The sequence below is a fragment of the Pseudomyrmex gracilis genome, unplaced genomic scaffold (assembly GCF_002006095.1).
Source record: "Pseudomyrmex gracilis isolate BER0280 unplaced genomic scaffold, ASM200609v1 scaffold_99, whole genome shotgun sequence".
Classification (NCBI taxonomy): Eukaryota; Metazoa; Arthropoda; class Insecta; order Hymenoptera; family Formicidae; genus Pseudomyrmex; species Pseudomyrmex gracilis.
This window is the reverse complement of record NW_018020683.1, coordinates 107,047-126,181: the sequence shown is the minus strand read 5'-3', so window position 1 is coordinate 126,181 and position 19,135 is coordinate 107,047. Positions and strand designations below refer to the sequence as shown.

Sequence of the window (19,135 nt, the reverse complement as noted above, 5' to 3'; positions counted from 1 at the left end):
TTGGGATTGAGATTGGATTGAAATTTGACCAATCAGAAAAAAGAAACCCAATCCTAAGTTTAGTGATCTTTACTCTGATTGGCCAAATTGCAATCCAATCTCAATCCTAATCCGTAGTGTGACATAGGCTTAATGCAAGTTATGCCCAATAGTTGACGAACATCACAATGTGCTGCTGAACGCGCCATTAGAGATTGAATTGAAATTCGACCAATCAGAGCAAAATTCACTAAGCTTGATGTTCTTCTTCTGATTGGTTCAATTTCAATCCAAATCACAACTCTTAATGCAGTGCTTGATACGGGTTTAAGATTTTTCGTGTGTTTTCAGCTTACACAACCTTAAAGAGATCGCGACGATGCGCAGAGCTGATCAGCTGTTCTCACCTAATCACGATACTTCGTATTGGTGCGTGTATGTATGTTGTACATGCGTAAGTTCGTATAATAGTATTACTTTGCACATAAAAAATGAGCACGCGCCAACGATCTGTTTCAGTGTAGCATCTTCTCGGTCGATCAAAGTTCGTGAAAGTTTTTTAAGCGCCTTCGACAGGCGTATCGCATATTTACTTGACATCAGAAGCTTTTTGACAATTATACCACGTCAGCGGTCAGTTAGCTCGCTTTGGTAGTGGTGGTGTAGTGGTGTAAGAGTGTTGGTACATATGCAGCGCGTCGTCGGTGGTCGTCGGTATCGACACCATCATCAATGCGATGTCGGTATCGGTGATATACAGTGATACTAATAACAGAAACGCCAATAATACAATAGTATCTTTGTGTTTGAAATCAACAACGTTCGAACAAGTTGCTCCTGATGTGGTGGACAACGCCGCTGTCTCGTAAAAGAAAAGGATGAGATCCAGCGTGTTACGCCTATATTGGGCGCTATTCCTGATATCGATAGTGTCGAGGTAAATATATAATATATAGTAGTATATTATTATATATGTATGAGAAATATATTTGAATGTCTCACTTTCGAATATCAGATCATGTGACAATCACCGCAAACAATTTTGTTTGTAATCAAGATGCCAAGTTTTTGGGCTAAGTTTATTTTTCTTTGCATGTTACACACATATTCAAATAAATTGTTTGCGATTAGTGCGAATTTCTTTAATTTTCAATAACAAGTAACTTTAGAACAAAACTTTTTATTCTTTTTTGCTTTATTTTTCTAGTCCGATAGAAGAGTTATTAAACTACAAATTCATTTAATTGCAATTAAATATAATTTTCTTTTATATAACATATAAAACATGTGCAGAAAATTTATAAATATTGCAATATTTAATATATTGATATCAATTTTATGTTACAGTAGTCTTCTGTTTCTTATAGTAGCTTTGGAAGGTGCACAAGCAAAAGTTACCCCTTTTCATCTGGAAGAGAATGATACGTACAGTATGACTTATGACAACATTACACTCAATTATGATAATTATGAAAATTTTGAGTCATCTACTACATTAAACACTGAAACAGAAAGTTTGGCATCATTCAATACTAATGAAAAACATCTGGTAAGACAATTTGTACAATTGGACTTCTGTTGCAAGATAAGCAATTATCTATTTATATTTTATTTGTACATATGTATTATGTATGTACAAATTATGTATGTGAGATTTATAGTACGTTACATATGTACAAACTGTAATAATACACGCATAATTCACATACATACACAATACATATGACTTAATTTATCTTGCATTATCTTGTAGACTAAATCCTCCACAATCTCTGCTAGTTTTGAGTCAATTACCAACGACAATGTACAGGAAGAAAAAGAAATGGATGTTTTGCCAGAAAGTTTTATCCAACAGCCTAATCTTTCTCAAGGGTGAGTTCTATTTGATTTAAAATAGTCTAGTTGTGACAGCCAATATAACAAACTATGTGATATTTAATAAAGAAAAATGATCTAAAAAATAGTATAAATTACATGAGTCTGTAAATTTAAAAGTTAAAATTTCTTTAGAAACTTGTCTGTATACGTAGGAATGTTATTTGTCAACAGAAATTTTTAATTTGAGAAATTTTTAAGTCTTACTTGCCTTATACTTGTTATTTCTTCTTGATTGTGCTACTATCTAAATATATTATTTATTATCTAAATATAATATTAGTTTTTACGAACACATCGCAACAAAAATGAGGTGAGAATACAAGACAGTCTTTCTATTGTGAGAATGCTAGGGTTTCATTCTCGAGAGCTAGATGTTAAATCTCAGCTGTTTACCGAATAATTTTTAAAAGGCTTCCCGACGGTATTTCCGCGCATAAATGACATTTCAGGAAAACACGCGGCATGTGCGCGCTACGTATACAAATTAGATTTTGGGTGTGAAGTTAACGTCAGACTACATTATTCGCGCGATTCGCGGTTGAGTCTTCTTTAATCTCGTAAAAAAGTTCGCTCTATTCGCTGTTCAGTGAAAATGACAAGTCATGCGAGAATCGACAAGTCTATCTGACGTATATGAATTGCGAATTAGGGAAATCGCGGACATGCATGCAATCCGGCGTCTGATTTAATGAGTTTCAGTCGCGAAATTTTATTGCGCGCGTAAACACTTGATTGACGACCGATACACATATCGCATAGGTACGTGTTACAGCACGTGTGGTGCGTAGCACAGTGTGTTGGTGTTGCGTTTTATTATAATTGAAAGAACGTACGGAGGTGGAAGAAGAAAGGAAAGGAGTGAATGAACCAGGTGGGAATTTATTGAAGAAGAAAAACGCAGATTAGAAAAGATGAGAAAAGAAGAAAGTCCTGGCAACACGGAAAAAAACAGAGGAAAGAAGAAGGATGGAAGTAGGCTAGCGGTATGACAGAACAGATCAAGAAGAAAATTGTATGTATGTATGTGCAACGTAGTAGCGCGGAAGGGTCGCAGCACGCCTTCGTATCGTACTGCGAGGTCGCCGGATCAGTCAGTTTGCATTCGATTATCGGTGTGAACGCCTGAACGGACTCGATTCCTTTTTGCGATCTCGCGATAGAAATCGCACAGGACGAGACAATACGAACACAACTAAAATACGTGTTGAAATGTGATGAAAAAACAAACGTGCATACTTTTTACACAAGTTTATTCAATTATATAATTACTATTGTTGTATTATTTTTACATAGCAACAATATTAGAATTAACAAAAACACCTACGAGATTAAAAAATAGTTAAAAAAAAAAAAGACATTCGAAAACTTGATAAGTGAAATAATATTCTTTTATTGAAATAAGGGGCGGGGGATAACACAAAGCAGTTGATTGTTTACTTTATAGCGATAGCGAGACAGTGATTAAAATTGGATGTGTTATCACTCGTATTTGTTGGTAAGATATGCATCTATGGCGAATACCAGAGCTGCCAAGATTGCGAAAGAACCGGCCGCTACTGTTTGATTGCTGTATTCTTCCAGATATGCGTGAATTAAATTAGTCGACAAATTGTCCCAGTCGCGAATAAGAACGAGGCCAGCAGTGCAACACAGAATCGCTCCCATCGTCGTAAACATAAGAGCCTGTAAAACACGATAAATGGAACAGTATAGTTAATTCGTTATTTATTGTTGCGTGCTACAACTTTGAAAGTCGCATTATATTAGCAGAGGAAAATACAATTATAATAATTCGTAACGATGAAGTCAATGAATTCTTCAAAGAAAGTGAATCCAAGTAACTTATTGGAAAGTAAAGATCACTGGAAGTTGGAATTTTAATAAAATTACCTAACTTGTGTACGTGTAATTGTTTATATCAACAATTTAGTGGCTTTTATAGATTATCCACGCTTATTTTTCGTCGATTATTTTTCTTTGCCAATGTTAATTATAATTAAATTATTATTATATTTAACCGAGTTTCTCTTATTTTATCATTTTTCTCAACGTACCGTTTTTTTCGGAATTTGTTCGTCCAATAAATGGCTCATTATAAGAATCGCGTTTATAAGAATATACCCGCATACTGCCACATGAAATAACGCTATATGATGGATATCATCCGTACGTATGTGATTCTGTTGAAACGGTCCTGCCACCAAACCCGTTGCAATGACGCAAAGAATCTGAAAACGTTCTATCGTGTATTATTTCTGTTACACAAAACAATCGAGATTTTCTTTGAAATAGTTTGAACACGACTCTTCTTCATATGAGAAAATTTCACGACTAGTTAAATTTAAGAAAAGAAACCAAGAATTTAATCTTACTAATTCGACAATTTTGCAAAAAAACGGTGCTTTCTTAAGATATCCCTTCAATCTTGTGAAAAAACTCGATGCAGCAGTAGTGGTCTCTTCAGGCATTTTTCACGTCTCACTTTATTGCACTCTTTTTCCGTTTGTAAACGTATTGTAATCAGTTCAATAATCGGATCCGAAAGAGATATTTTTTGCCAACTTCAAGAATTTGTTCCGTTCAACTACTGACTTGTCACAGTATCACAGTATGACACTTGACTAACATTAAACCCACGAAGTCCCCACTTTCTCGCTAAATGTATGTGATGCATTAATGCGTCATTACAATTGTTCTTGATGTTCAACCTCGAATCGTCCCATAAGAACTGGGACAATCTGTTCTCTAAAATTCGGCAGAAAAGCGAACCGATTTTGGCGACCGATTCGACTCGATTTTAACAAGTTCTGTAAGTCGTATGAAAGACAAAAAATATATTTTTTCCAATCGCAAACACAGAACAATTCTTTTTTAGTTTGCATTTACTTATGTTTCGAGTAACATATGAGTTTATCACACACGAGAATAACAGTAGTTTTGTCACAACAAAGTTTTAAATTACTTCGGATGTTTGTTATCAAGTTTTTTATACACACGTATACATAGATTTGCATATTTTATAAAAGAGAGAGAGAGAGAGAGAGAGAGAGGGGGAGAGAGAGAGAGAGAGAGAGAGATAGATAGATAGAAAAAGAGACAGCCAAGAGCGTGATATTTATTTTCTGTAAGTAGAATTCCATAATAGAGTTTTTTTGCTATTTTACTTCAAAATGGCATTTCTTTTCTTCGTCTGTTTCCTTATATTTCTTCGCGGTAAAATATATCCGAGTAGGAACCACGCGTGAAAATAATACTGTTCATCGCCTACACTAATTAGATGCCACGCTCGTCCACTCTCTTAATTGATCGTAACTTCTTTGGAGTTCTTCCTTCTCACTGTGAGCACTCTTTTTTTCTTCTTATTCTCATCATTAGTGTTAACAGAAAGAAGTTCTCTCACCATAAGAAGAAATACGAAAATACAGTTTTAATAAATTTCTAGATAGATAGTAACAAAACCTTTAAATTTTTGCGTATGACGCTTCCACATCATTGTCATTATGTACATGTTACTTTTGTGATCATTTATAAAAGTAAATGAAAATTTTTTGAGTTCACTTAGAAGGACCATCTGTGTATAGATGTAAATGAACTCTTGTGATCAATGTAAAGTTAATAATAGCTTACATCTTGAAGAAACAGGAAATGCTGCATTGTTGATCATTCGGTCTGCCTACGTAAAATGATTGTGAACTGTGAATGAAACTTGTAACGCCTGCAAACTTTCTCTCTCTCTCTCTTCCCCTGCGTGTTGCGATATAAAAAATACTACATTATGGGCGTTGACATTCCGTGTGTATTAAGTTGTTCGAAATTACTGTTTTTTAAGGGGGAAACTAGTTTAAACGAGCTAAAACAAAGCTATTTTTTGTAAAATTGTCTTAATTTTGAAAGGGATACATTTAATTAATATATACATTAAAAATAATTATTTCTTTATTTATTATTTTCCAAATTCCTCTTCTGTAAGTACAATCATTATTGGTTATTTGTTGCCAGGTGTGTAGATATCACTGCAACTCTATATTTCGGTATGTCGGATGATTATTTTACCTGCTATGTCTCGATTAATTTAGTTAGAGATTCTTGATTGATCCTCAGACAAATTAGTGTTTGCGAGCGAAATAGCGGGGACATATTTATAGAGATAAGACAGTATTGCAGTCGCTCGTTGATCGATACTTGCCAGACCGTGAAACGATCGAAGCTTTTACTTTTTATTAGCGGTGTCATCGTCTTCACCTGAGAGTGTTCGTTCACAATACGCCATTCGTTCCGATTAAATGCACATACATTAAGTCGATCGTACGAAACTGCTGTCATAATAGGGCTATAATCGTCCGGAAGCAGAGGAGTAGGCGGAAGTCAATTTTACCGATTTTGTCGCGCAGTGCTAATGTATGCAATCTGCAAATATCTACAGCTTACGTTGCTCGGCATATAGCTAAGCTATCTCGAATTGTTTGTTAAGATAACGTTTGATTTGAATTTGATGTGAATTTGATCGTTACAGCTTATGTGTTTGGTGGTGAAACTTCAGTGCTACGTGACAAAGAGTGTACATTTTTGCTATATTCTTCCCAGAGTTTCAATTACCGAGTACTACTTGTACAATAACATTCTAAGCATGTGTATCGTCATCAAGAATAAATATTGTGTCTCTCTTACTTGTGATATATTTGTAAAAAAAATTATATAGCGAACGTCACAGTATTACGATAAGACTTAAGCAAGAGATAGAAATGATTAAAATAATGGTAAAGTAGTAAGATTAGTGCTTCAACCTCTAAGGTCATGGCCATTGTCAAGAATAACAACGGTGGATGTTCTCTGAACTGGATTGATAATTCTGCCGGACAATTTATAGAGTTTCTTCAAGCAGCTGTTTATTATTTGATTGCATTGGCAGTCTTATGGTACATTCCCACGTGTTTCTACCATCGGTGAGGAAACGTTAACAAGGATGTCTTCGTTGTAACTCTAAAAAAAACTGGCTTTTTTTGAAATAGTGTTATCTTTTTTTTTCAAAATTTGAAAAGGATCAAATTGATAAGTAAAATAGATTGATTCCAATAAATCTTGTTATCTCATATTTTGGACTTTACTTACATATACGAGAAAAAAAGTAGATTAGGTTTAGAGGTAGTTCTTGTAAAATAAAAAGCACTTATCCATTATCTCGTAATTATTCCTTTCTGCGTATAATTAACGTAAATTAAAAGATGTGTTCTATAACACACAAAACTATTGGGAATAAGTAGTAAGCACAAAAGTATATACTATTGCAGTGTTGTAAAAGTTGATTTGATAGAGAGATGAACTTCGCGCAACATGACAAGTGTTTTTTTTTTCTTTTCACAGAATCTCCGAGACTGGCCAAGCGGTGGTGTTGACGCTGGTTGACACCGCAGCAGCGGAGTTGCAAAATATAGCCGAGCCAAAAATTGATCGGGAGTTTTCTTCAAAGTCATCCGTTACGAATTCGTCATTGTTGAACGGCAATCAAGTGAGACAATCCGAACAGCTGAAAGAGACGCAGATGCCGATGACGCAGATGCCACCACCACCGACTATTGACGAGACCACGGAGCAACCAAATGATACTGATATTCTCAAGGATAAGGAGGAAGTACTCGTTTTAAAAAAGATCTCAGAAGAAACAGGATCCCAGAAGATTCCGGAAGCTGTGGTCGTCAAGGCAGAGAAGAACGGGGACGACTTGGAACTTAGAGTCGAGGAAGAAGTCGGTCAGATGGAGTTGCCTACGAAAGTTACCGATGACACATTTACTACGGAATTGAACGATTCAGCAGCGAGAGCTCAATTGGTCGGTGGTAGCAGAGACGATACTGCGGCAGTTATTATAAATGGATTCGTTACTTCAGGTCCTACTGATCCGCATGAAGATATACCATCTTTTAGTGAATGGGCGCAGAAGCGTTTGGAAGAGGCTGAGAAGAAAAAAAGTGAGTGTTATTTGCAATTTTATTTATATTAAAAGTTCTAAGACCTTGGAAGTTAAATTTATATTGTAGATGCAAAATAAGAGCATTAAATTGGATATTATTTCATTAAAATAGAGATTTTTCTATTATTATTATATAATTGTTTTGTAGCTCATCCAAATGCCTCCGTACAGACTCCGGGTAGTCCAGGACGAGGTGTAAGTGGCATGAAGATCCGTTCCAAGAATTACGCTTCTCCCGACTGCGGAGCCAAGATCGTGGCGGCTAACCCCGAAGCAAGTAGCGCGAAAAATGTTTTGGTATCCACACGAGACGAATACATGCTCAACGCCTGTACGTCGCGCATCTGGTTCGTCGTCGAACTCTGTGAAGCAATTCAAGCTAAGAAGATTGAGTTGGCGAATTTCGAGCTTTTTAGCTCATCGCCCAAAGACTTCTCTGTCTACGTGAGTGATCGCTTTCCGACCAAAGATTGGATTTCGGTCGGTCAGTTTACAGCCAAAGACGTGAAAGACATTCAGAGCTTTGCTTTACATCCTCATTTCTTTGGTAAATTTATTAAAGTAGAGCTTCAATCGCACTACGGGTCGGAACATTTCTGTCCTGTTTCGTTGTTTCGCGCTTACGGTACCAGCGAGTTCGAAGTGCTGGAAACCGAGACGGAGAATCAGATTTTACAAGAAACGAATACGGATGAGCAGAACGACGATGACAGCGACGAAGAGGAGTTGTTGGACAGTGAAGACAGTGATCCACCAAGAAATCTCTTTGGCAGTGCGCGCGACGCTGTGCTGAGTATCGTGAAGAAGGCCGCAGAAGTTTTGGTGAAATCTAGCGACCTCACCGGTAACAATATCACGGAGATCCAGCAAAGTATCGATGATGATAATATTTTGGATAGCTCGTACACGACCTGTATGACACCCAGATACACGATTTTCTGCGACAATTGCTCCGATCATAAGTTTGCCAGCGTTTTCCAGTTGGTTAGTTGCAGAGATCGTCAATTGAATGATTTGCTCAAGATTGATCTGATGAACACTACGCTGAGACGTAGCAAATTATGCGGCCTTCACGATGTGGAAATCGAATCATTATGGCAGGGAAAGGAAGAAGAAATAAAACATGACGTTACAACGCATTTCAATCTGACGGAAGATCTTCGCGCGATTTTTTTAGCTGCAGTTTTTAAACCCGAATATATCGTAGCGTTGTGCAACGTTTTGGCAACGAAGGAGCGCAAAGTGGTGATGAACATGAGTTACGAAATTTCTGTAAATAATTCCGAAGACACTATTAAAGAGGACGTTTTACTCAAGAAGACTACTACGAATCACAACGACGAGATAACTTCTTATCATCAAACGTCCACTATATGTACTCCTGACTCGGATTCTCCCGCTTGCAAATTGGCCGCTCCTCCTAAAGAGACTCGACGGAACATTAGTGAGGAATCAGAAAAAAACAATACGGCATTCATGGAGACTTACGTCAGCACAGAAAGCTTGGCAGCACAGATAAAACCTACTAAGACGTTAAGTAAAGAGGATCTAAAAAGAGAATCTTCCGTACAGAATTTAGAACCTAGTAAGGAGTCGACGGAGGAGACGGTACAGCAGGAAGTGCTGACGACTCTTCCGCCACAGCTGCTTACTAATCCAACTGCGACTTTAAAGATTGTCGAGGAATTGCCAATTCTAGGAACTAATGTTGAAATGACAACCCAAACTGTAAACACCGGTTCGTCAAATCTTGATCAACAAGATTCCCTTTCGACTAATACGGAGAGTGTTGAGATTGTCACGCAAGGTCGAACAGACAAATCAGAAAGTAATGAGCAAATTAGTAAGCAAACAAAGGATTTGAACGAGCAAGAAGTTCATCTCACACTGGATACATTGTTTGACTTGAAAGATCTGGAGGGCGACACGGCTAATTTACAAAATGGCGTGTCTTCTAGCGCTTCGGCAATGACCCAGCCCACTGCGACTACCGCGCCTCAGAAGGAGTCTGTTTTTCTCCGATTGTCCAACAGAATTAAAGTAAAAATAAATTATACATTTGTATTAGAATGTTTTTGAAAAAAATATTTTAAAATAATATTCATTAGAAAACTTATATTAGAGAATCAAATTTTATATTCGAATATACGTTATAACAAATATATTATATATAACATTACATTTACTTATATTTTTTCAGACGTTAGAAAGAAACATGTCACTCAGCGGACAGTATCTGGAGGAGTTGAGTCGTCGTTACAAAAAGCAAGTCGAAGAAATGCAGCGTTCGTTGGAACGTGCACTGACTGCTATGAACGAGGAGTCTCGAAAGAGTGAAGAGCGCGAAGCCAAGAGATTAGAGGAGATCACCGCTTTAAAAGAAGAAATCGCTGCACTTTCCAAATCAGTCGAAACTCTTCTATATGATCGTGACAGTCGAATATCGACGATTATCCAACATACCTTGCTGATCTGCTTGGAAATTGTTGTTATTTTCTTCATTATCTTCTACTGTTGTAGAGGAGGAGAAGATTTTGAGGAAGAAGAAAAACTTCAAGTCGATACAAAAAAAGGTACTATGCGTCGAAAGAGTGCAGAGAGCTTCGGTTCTGACGTCGCGATAAAGAAGACAAAGAAGCGACGACCTAGCGAGATTGCCTCTCACATAAATACCACATATCGTGAGTTAATGATAGATGATCGATCTTACGAAACAAAAAAGGAGCGGAAGAAAAAGCGCAAGAAAGAAGCAATCGCAGCAGGAACTAAAATAGCCAATAGCGACGCCAAGCAACAAGTTCCTCAGAAATCTACATTGAACATTACATCAGAAACCTGCAAGAGGCCGGATTACGAACTCGAAACCGTTGTTGTTGATCGTTTCGACAACGGTCAACAAACGAAAATGGAAGAACGTTCCGCGGATAAAATCTCTGAAATGGAATATGCGCGACAAAATTCCGTACTTGATTGTCGAGTCGACGAAATGAATGAGTCATATTTGTCATCGACGATTACGGATGAATTGATCGAGAGATCAACTATGATTTCTCGACAACGAGAAATTGACACATCGAAAAATGGTTCATTCAAGACTGGTGGTATCCTCAAGAACACAAAATTGACCTCGCCATCCTTCATGAAAACTGCCCTGAGCACGAGAAATAAGAACAGGCTCACTTCGTGTTCTACATCCGAGAAGTGGGAACGAGATTCGGAACATTCGAACAACAGATCTTCTCCATCCAGTCCTACGCGTTTGCAGACTATTGGTGATAATACCAATGGCATCGCGGCCAATGGTCTGATTGAAGAAAGCGACGAATCGAGAAGTAGTAGCGCAACACCTACATTAGATAAAAAAGAAAAGAAGAGCACTGGTCTGAAGAAAATGGTAAGGAAATTTTTCTGATTGAAGTAGAGCTGCCACTATATTAAAGCAGGCTGAATTGAAGCTTTGATATTTGCTTCAAATAGATATAATACGAATTGAAGTACTTCTCGAATTAAGCAAAGAAAATATGAAACTTAGAGGATAAGAATATAAAACAAGATTGAAAAGACTGGTGAGTATAACTAGATATAAACATTCGTATGCGTGATTAAGGAATTAAAAATAAAATTAAACTAGAATTGGAGAAAGCTCTACATACACTTACGACATGTTATGTAGTAATTTTTCACTTAGCAATGTTTATTCCACAATTATCAATTGTTTTTTTTTTGTCGCGGTAGATGAAAGAGTACAGTATTTTCTTCCTTTTTTGTAATACATAATTAAATGTAATATATAATTCATTTAAACACACATGTTACACTAAACTAGCTCTTATTTTCGACTTTTGGATTTTTTCGAAACATCTCCGAGAATGGTTCCAATTGCCAAAAAACAATCTGTAAAAAAATTCAGCTCGATCGGATGTCAGAAAAAGGAGCTTTTAAGCATTAAAAAAATTCAACTGAACTTTTTCACAGATTATTTTTTTTTTAGCAATTGGAACCATTCTTGGAGATGCCGCGAAAAAAATTCAAGAAAAAAAAATTTCATCAGGAGTGAATAAGAGCCATCCTAATGTTACACATTTGAAAAATAGTCAAATTGGTTCACACAAATAATTTACACAAATGTGCTACATTGAGACAAAAAATTATGTGACACCAACATAAATGGTTTACTTACCAGTAAAAGACATACAATTGGCAGCTGTCAACATAATTCAGCGCTTTGTATTTATTATCTGTAATTGGTCTATTCCTCCAAACTTATTGCACAAATAGACACATGCCATTGACAAATAATAATCACAAAGCGCCTACTAAAGCTAGGTTCTGCTGAATGTAGTCAATATGCTATACGTAATTAATTTGGCTGATGGGTCACTAAAATACGCAAAGAAATACGTAAAATTACTATATGAGACGCATTTGTGTTATTGTCATAAACATGAGACCATCCCACCGTTCCGAAAAATACATATAAAACGATTTATAAACATAGAATAGCTCGTATATAGAGAACACTTATTTGTGCTCACACGGATCTGATAGACGCAACGGCGATTATATCTAGCAAAGTGATTATATATCTAGTAATCTTGAGAGAACATATTTTTACTTGCTTAAATTACTTGAATTTATTTAACTTACATCACTCGCCAAAGAAAAAGAAAGACAGTGAAAAGGTGAGAATGTGAAGGATAAAATCTTATTGTTAGAACGTTAATAGAATAGATTTTTTTGTAGTTACATTCATTAAGCTATGTCATCAAAAGCATCTCTGCATCTCTGTGAATTAACTTTCATTTTCAGTGATGCGCGTGAAATAGTATCAAAGATAGAAAAAAGAGAAAAAATGATTTGATCAGACGTGTATGTGTAAATATTCGTATTTGACACTTTTGTGTCTAATTACACGTTGAAGAAATGAATCCACGTATTAAATATACCTATCAAATTTAAACGTCTCGTTTGCACAAAAGAAAACAATTTGTCTTAAAGATGAGATTACTTTTGCTTTAAGCTTTAATATGAAGCAGAAATATTGGCATTGTACTTCATAAGTGCGTTACAATTGAAGTAGAAAACTAAACTTGCCGGTTGCTAGAGTTCCAAGTTTTTATCTTAGTTTTCTAGAAAATTAACGGATAGGAAAGAATTTGAGACGTGCGTATCAAACATTTTAGGCGTTTGTGTGCGTTTCTCATTACATCTGTCATAGTATGTTGTTTTTACTCTTCTCTCATACTTCTTTTCTGCCATTTTCTCGTCTTCCAACAATAATAAGTATATCAAATAAAATTAATTGTATATTTTTGAAATAACGATAAATTATGCAGAAATACGTATATATTCATTTTTTTGTTCAGGGAAACGAACTTCTCGTTTTATATGATTTGCATCATACAAGATACTAAAAATTTTATATAATTTTCAGTATATAGTAAAATGCGATTATATATGTATATTATTAAAATTTAAATAGAAAGATCTGTACAGATTATAAACTTTCATCAGAATATAGAAAAAGAAAAAAAAGCGCAGCGCACCAGAAGTGAGATCTTATTCGGATTTTTATGAATCTTTGTATGATTGTGTATGTGTCTGTGTTACACATGTATGATTTAATTAGTTAATTAATAGTAATTGTTTTTAGAAAGATGTGGTGTGNTATATATATATATATATATATATATATATATATATAGCACTATATATAAACGTATATAAACTGTATACGCAGACGTTTCTTTGTCGATGTACTAATTTTATGAAACCTATGCCATGAAAAGATATTCCGAAGATTAACAACGATTGTGCCAGCATTTTTGTATTTGATAAAGAAATGTGCTGTGATATCCCTATTTTAAAAGAGTTTGCGTAACGTAAGAAGACAAAAAACAAGAAGAGAAAATACGAAAAAAATAAAAATTATACGAAGAGATATACAGGAAGTAAAAACAAAAAAAGGAGATGGAAAACGTTTGAGCGAAAGAAATAATGAATTAAACAAATGACAAAGTTACTTTAAATTAAGAAACATGTCCTATTACTTAATGTGCATTTGAAAATTATATATAAATAGTGAAATTAATGTGAAGTGTGTATATAACTATGCTTGGAAAGTATGTTTGAGCTGTTCTGCGAGCTTTTTAGTGACTATATAATCTCTAGGTTTATTAAATTATTGTTACACACGCGTCGCGTTAACAAACGTTCAATCCGATGTATACATATTTATATCGCGATGTTGTTGAAAGAGAGAGAAAGTACTTTAATAATTATATATATACTTTCCGTTATACTGAATAGTAAATGTCATATGAAAATCATTAGGTTTTAAGGTCCTTATAAAGCAATGCGGATCACAATGAAAATACGAAGCTCGTTTCCACATGTGTTACTTTTATTATTACGTAGAGCGTAATGTTTACATAGAGCATAATATTTATTCTTCTCTTTCGAATTTGATGTAAAGATGCATGGGCGTAAGATATATAAATGTCTTACAGCTTTGTAAGTTTTTTTATGTCTTATATCAAATGTGTATACTTATACTGATTATTCGAAGTAGACCATGTTGTTTCGGAAAAAGTTTAGAGCAGAGAATCGAGCTACGTTATTTTCTCACAATTATCTTACGCTAGTCTCTATTACGAAATATACATATATATATATATATATTTGTACAATTATTTAATTTCTTTAAAAATGGATGTAGTAAATATGCAAACTTTTATTAATTTGTAGTTTGTATAAATGTATGATTCGATTTTTAGAAAAACTTAATACCGCAAGGATGTGTTTGAGCGTAGTTCTATATATATTACATAAGTAGTTATAACAAAACAAAACCACACAGTTTTATCATAAAAATGTTGATCCAACATTTCGAAAAACTTTTACAATTTGTGTGTATATGTATCTCTTACGATGTTATAATTATTTCTATCACGTATATAGTCATACAGTAACACAGTCGGTGGTGCAAATGTTTTGGCACATGAGGCTGCATCGATAATATTTTAAATAATGAAAATGCATTATTTGGTGCGGCCTCATGTGCTACGGCACCTGCGCCGCCGATTGTACATATGTATTGTGATATCAACTGTTTTCACACACATCATGTATATATATATATATATATATATATACATATATTGCAAAACGAGCAATCCCCATGAAAATTTTTGAGAATTGATGATGACGAAATACTGTATACAACACATATATGTGTATGTTTTAATGTGATACTTATTTTGAGATCTCTCCTTGAGTTTATTAATTAAAGTATTGGGTTTATGATTAATCTTAGTAAAATGCATTGCATAGAGTAATTTGCATCTTGGAGATTGCGCATTTTGCAATGGACACATTAAATAAATCATAAAAAACCAGATAAATGAGTGTAAGAACTATACAAAAAGGGTTTTAATATAATGAAAACATCACGTGTTACCCAATCAGAGGGGAGAGGAGTAACTATTATTATAAAATAAAAATTAAAACATTTACTTCAATTTATTAAACAAGATGTACTATTTTACATTCATTTTCTTCAACTTCTTGATGTGTGACGTTTTATTAATGAAGTTCTTAAAGTACGTCGAACTTTTTATTCTTCATTCCCAATTGTCCTCTAACTGTATAAGCAGTGTGTGAATTCAACAGACGCTGACATTCCGTAGTGAGTTCTTTATTAGTGACGTGTGGTTTGCTCTCAATGAATTTGAGAATGTTTGAGAAGCTTGACATTGCGAATACTGACAAATCTTATCAAGAAAGAAATAACACAAAAAATACGCAATGCGTATGTACAAAATAAATCAAGCTTTTAATTTCATTTAGTAAAATAAATTAAAATATGCATTTATGTTCACAAAACGATCACGATTCTATAGATAAACTTTTTAAAAGTGTGGAGGTATCAATAGCTTCTTTGAAAGAAGATAATTTTCTCGCAGTTGCTTGCTTGTTCAAATCGATGAAAGCAAGTCTAATTTTGTTTCTCCATTCTTTGATATCATGTTTTTCTACGGCACACATAACAATTTCGTTTACTTCGTCTTGAATTGTGTAACAAGTAATCGACTGAAATACCGAAGCTAAATCATCTTTCGTTTTCTGTTTCAAACTCTTATCTCTGCTAACCAAATTCAAAATAAAAAGACCATTTTCGAGTAAACATGATGCGACTGCTTTTAATACTGACATTTCGAGAAATTGTTTAGGTGGACAACTCATTCCCACAGTAGTATCTTTACTATCAATATCGAAAAGTACTGCTTTATATTTTTTCCCATGTGCCATGGCGTCTTTAATAAACTGAATTCCATCAGCAATCTCAACTTTCATTCTATCATCAAGAATAAGATTAAAGTACTCGGTAGCTACTTTTAACATCGCATTGTCAATCTCAACTGCCGTAATTTTTAACTGCAAGAGAATAATTTGCAAAATAAATAATACATTCAATTTCAATATATAACGCTCGATACATGATATTCATAAATAAATGGTACTTACTTTAGGGAAACAATGATGTAAAAACATACACAAGCCTCCACCTCCTAGTCCTATAATCGCGATTTCATCCTGCTTCTTTGTATCTATTGATGCATTCACGCCAGCACTCATATATATGTGATGTTCACAAGCTAAAAATCCAGGATCAGCAACTTTTTTTGTTTTACCACGTCGAGATATTGCTGTAAGTAATTTTATATTAATCAGTAATGTACGATCATTTACAATTATTGTGAAATTTCAAAGAATTTATGACAAATACACACCTTCCTTTAGTCTAGCTTCACTCTGAATAACATATGGATTGTTCAAAAACACAAGCCGTCTAAATTCATGATCGTCTTTCTTTACTTCTTCAACAATAAATGATCCACTAATGTCGCTCTTTCCTTCGTAACGAGTAATTCGAACCCCAACGTCGGGACCCAAAGACAAAAAGGGAATATCATTCTTGCCACACAAGCCAGCTGGCGCTAAATTACGAATGCAATCTCCCAATTCAGTTTTCACGGCATCCCAATTTTCAAACTTGTGTTCTCTGCGCAAAGTTACAATCGCGAGTCTGTCTCGTTGCGCGCTCTTTAACACTTGCTGTCGTCCTTCCTTTGTACTGAACAACCAATCCATTTCTCTGTCAAGAATCACAAAAACTAAAGTTTGTTGAATCATGTATAATAAATCGACAAACTCTTTCTGTTTCAAAAACATCAGACTTACTTTCCTTGTGGAACTATGAAAGCTGCATATGTTTTAGATCCACACATGCGTGGTTGATCGAGAACATAAACGGTATACCGTGGATGCTTATCACCTGGACGATGTAAATCCAGTGATATTTCTCCCACATCGGCGACATTCCTTTTGTGAAGACTATTGCATACCAATGCTGATTGTTGTGCAGACAATATAGCAGACATCATATCCTCCGTAGAAGATAATCGTTCAGGTGGGCCATCAACCAAAGCTATTTCCAAAACCTATTGAGATTACAATCTACAAAAATAAGTTTGAACCTGCTCATTGAGCTAAGAATAGAATGACAAGAATTTTAATGTCTTTGATATGCAACATACAGTCTGTGGCAATTTTGTAAACTTTGTAGCAATGACTACAAAGACTGGAACTGAACTGCCTTCTTCTATTCGCGTTTTTGATTCAGCCTCGTGACATCGCGATATGCGAAACATAAAGTTTGAACTGGGAAAGTATGATAACAGCTTTTGTAGAATATGCTCTTGTAGTAGCGATATACAGATATATCTACCACCATTACGTAACACTCGGGTAATCTCCTAAAATTAAAATTTGCTATTAGCAGAAATAATATTATACTCTCTCTTTAACAGATATTTTTATAACAATTAAATCTTACTTTGAAATATCTATCAATGGTAGATATCGTTGTCTCTTTGGTATCAGGCATTAAGGCATCCAAGGTGCCTTTGTCTAAAACTACACTAAATTTCTCATCAGGATATGTCATTTGTGTAGCATCCATATTTTCATACACCAGATCTGGCCTTGTATTGTTATTTATATCACGCATTTGTTTGATAACAATATGTGATATATCAATATTAATAATGTTCCTGTAAAAGAGTAAATTTTTAAATATATTTATTTAAAACTCTAACAAAACTCATGTAATATAATTTACACAACTGTGTAATATAATCTCTGAACACATAATTATGACCATGTTTATAAATAAATATTACATTACATAAAAGAGAAATATACAATCAAGAGACATACTGGCACAAGGCCAATTATATATACTCAAGTCACAGATTGTAACACATTTTGTTTTATTTACCTATAACCAACATCATATAAAGACATGCTTAATGTAGAATTTCCACAGCCAACAATCAAAATGTCATCCTTTTTTTTTATATATTTTAAAAGTATTCCACATAATTCTGGAAATTCGCCATACCTGCAGAAAACAAAGTAAATTTTAAATCTCATTAAGAAAATCAAGATTGTATCTACAACTTGTAATTAGCAATACAAACTTTACCATTCAAATGCTTTTTTGCCACGTTTTTTGAAGAATGTATTCCAGTATTCTGCCTGACTGAATTCTTCATGTGTTTTTGGTAGAAGATTCATTTTTTTAATTTTTTAAATATTATTCTTTTTTGTATCATCAGTTTTACAGTCTTACAGGAACGAGGTTATTAAATTGTTTAACGTGTCGCCCAGTGCCTTAACCAGTTCAAAACCAGCCTCTCAAGCCTATGTCACACTACGGATTGGGATTGAGATTAGATTGGAATTTGACCAATTAGAAAAAAGAAAACCAATCCTAAGTTTAGTGATCTTCTCTCTGATTGGCCAAATTGCAATCCAATCTCAATCCTAATCCGTAGTGTGACATAGGCTCAGGGCGACGTCCCATTGAACGGAAATCCACAGCGGAACGAAATGCGCGGATTTGCTACATCTCGATTGGCTAACTTCCGATCCGCGATCTGCAATACGTAATGTGACACGAGCTTAAAGATGTCCAGTAGCAACCAATGAACGATTATTAGGCTGGACCCTCATGCAGATATTGGCGCTTTGACACCAAGCGTTGATTGGTGAAAAGTGGGTGGTGAGAGTTGCCATAAACCTTGAGAGTAGAAGTTTGTTCGCGCAGAGAGAAACCTGAGAGCGGTCATCCTATTGTAATTTTTTACGACGGTTTCAGCCGCTGGTTTTAGCCGTATTTCCACAAAAGTGGAACTCAAAGGCCGTTCTACATTAAACGCAAGTATCAGATCTCGTGGAATTGAC

General features: G+C 34.9%; 3 protein-coding genes across 7 annotated transcripts; 1 reads left to right on the top strand and 2 right to left on the bottom strand.

Moving 5' to 3' along the window:
- The first annotated feature begins 360 nt into the window (after positions 1–360).
- LOC109855835 (SUN domain-containing ossification factor) lies at positions 361–12,255 on the top strand. 5 transcript variants are annotated; one of them, XM_020430478.1, is made up of 7 exons: positions 361–414; positions 499–916; positions 1,327–1,528; positions 1,733–1,851; positions 7,219–7,823; positions 7,974–9,865; positions 10,026–12,255. In XM_020430478.1, the coding sequence occupies exons 2-7, from the start codon at positions 858–860 to the stop codon at positions 11,235–11,237; spliced, it is 4,089 nt and encodes a 1,362-aa protein (XP_020286067.1). In that variant the 5' UTR covers positions 361–414; positions 499–857; the 3' UTR covers positions 11,238–12,255. The 5 variants fall into 5 exon arrangements, with proteins under 5 accessions (XP_020286067.1, XP_020286070.1, XP_020286069.1 ...); XM_020430479.1 differs by having other exon boundaries at positions 378–418; XM_020430481.1 differs by having other exon boundaries at positions 361–916; positions 1,347–1,528.
- LOC109855837 lies at positions 3,290–4,807 on the bottom strand. The gene is made up of 3 exons (XM_020430484.1): positions 4,230–4,807; positions 3,912–4,085; positions 3,290–3,540 (listed from the first exon to the last, which is right to left on the bottom strand). The coding sequence occupies exons 1-3, from the start codon at positions 4,323–4,325 to the stop codon at positions 3,337–3,339; spliced, it is 474 nt and encodes a 157-aa protein (XP_020286073.1). The 5' UTR covers positions 4,326–4,807; the 3' UTR covers positions 3,290–3,336.
- A 3,072-nt stretch (positions 12,256–15,327) lies between the features above and the next one.
- LOC109855836 (methyltransferase-like protein 13) lies at positions 15,328–18,593 on the bottom strand. Its single transcript, XM_020430483.1, has 8 exons — positions 18,375–18,593; positions 18,168–18,290; positions 17,724–17,940; positions 17,425–17,643; positions 17,069–17,328; positions 16,618–16,982; positions 16,352–16,533; positions 15,328–16,261 (listed from the first exon to the last, which is right to left on the bottom strand). Exons 1-8 carry the CDS (start codon positions 18,464–18,466, stop codon positions 15,713–15,715), a joined length of 2,007 nt encoding a protein of 668 aa, XP_020286072.1. The 5' UTR covers positions 18,467–18,593; the 3' UTR covers positions 15,328–15,712.
- Between the last annotated feature and the right edge of the window lie 542 nt (positions 18,594–19,135).

Bases quoted from the DNA above. Each gene is read 5' to 3' on its own strand.
- LOC109855835 (XM_020430478.1), top strand. From the start codon at position 858: ATGAGATCCAGCGTGTTACGCCTATATTGGGCGCTATTCCTGATATCG. The intron at 1,529-1,732 runs GTAAGACAATTT...ATTATCTTGTAG, and splicing joins ATACTAATGAAAAACATCTG to ACTAAATCCTCCACAATCTC. The intron at 7,824-7,973 runs GTGAGTGTTATT...ATTGTTTTGTAG, and splicing joins AGAGGCTGAGAAGAAAAAAA to CTCATCCAAATGCCTCCGTA.
- LOC109855837 (XM_020430484.1), bottom strand. From the start codon at position 4,325: ATGCCTGAAGAGACCACTACTGCTGCATCGAGTTTTTTCACAAGATTG. The intron at 4,086-4,229 runs GTAAGATTAAAT...GAACGTTTTCAG, and splicing joins TTTGCAAAATTGTCGAATTA to ATTCTTTGCGTCATTGCAAC. The intron at 3,541-3,911 runs GTACGTTGAGAA...CGTGTTTTACAG, and splicing joins AACAAATTCCGAAAAAAACG to GCTCTTATGTTTACGACGAT.
- LOC109855836 (XM_020430483.1), bottom strand. From the start codon at position 18,466: ATGAATCTTCTACCAAAAACACATGAAGAATTCAGTCAGGCAGAATAC. The intron at 17,941-18,167 runs GTAAATAAAACA...ACTCTTTTACAG, and splicing joins TTATATGATGTTGGTTATAG to GAACATTATTAATATTGATA. The intron at 16,534-16,617 runs GTGTGTATTTGT...AATTACTTACAG, and splicing joins TGAAGCTAGACTAAAGGAAG to CAATATCTCGACGTGGTAAA.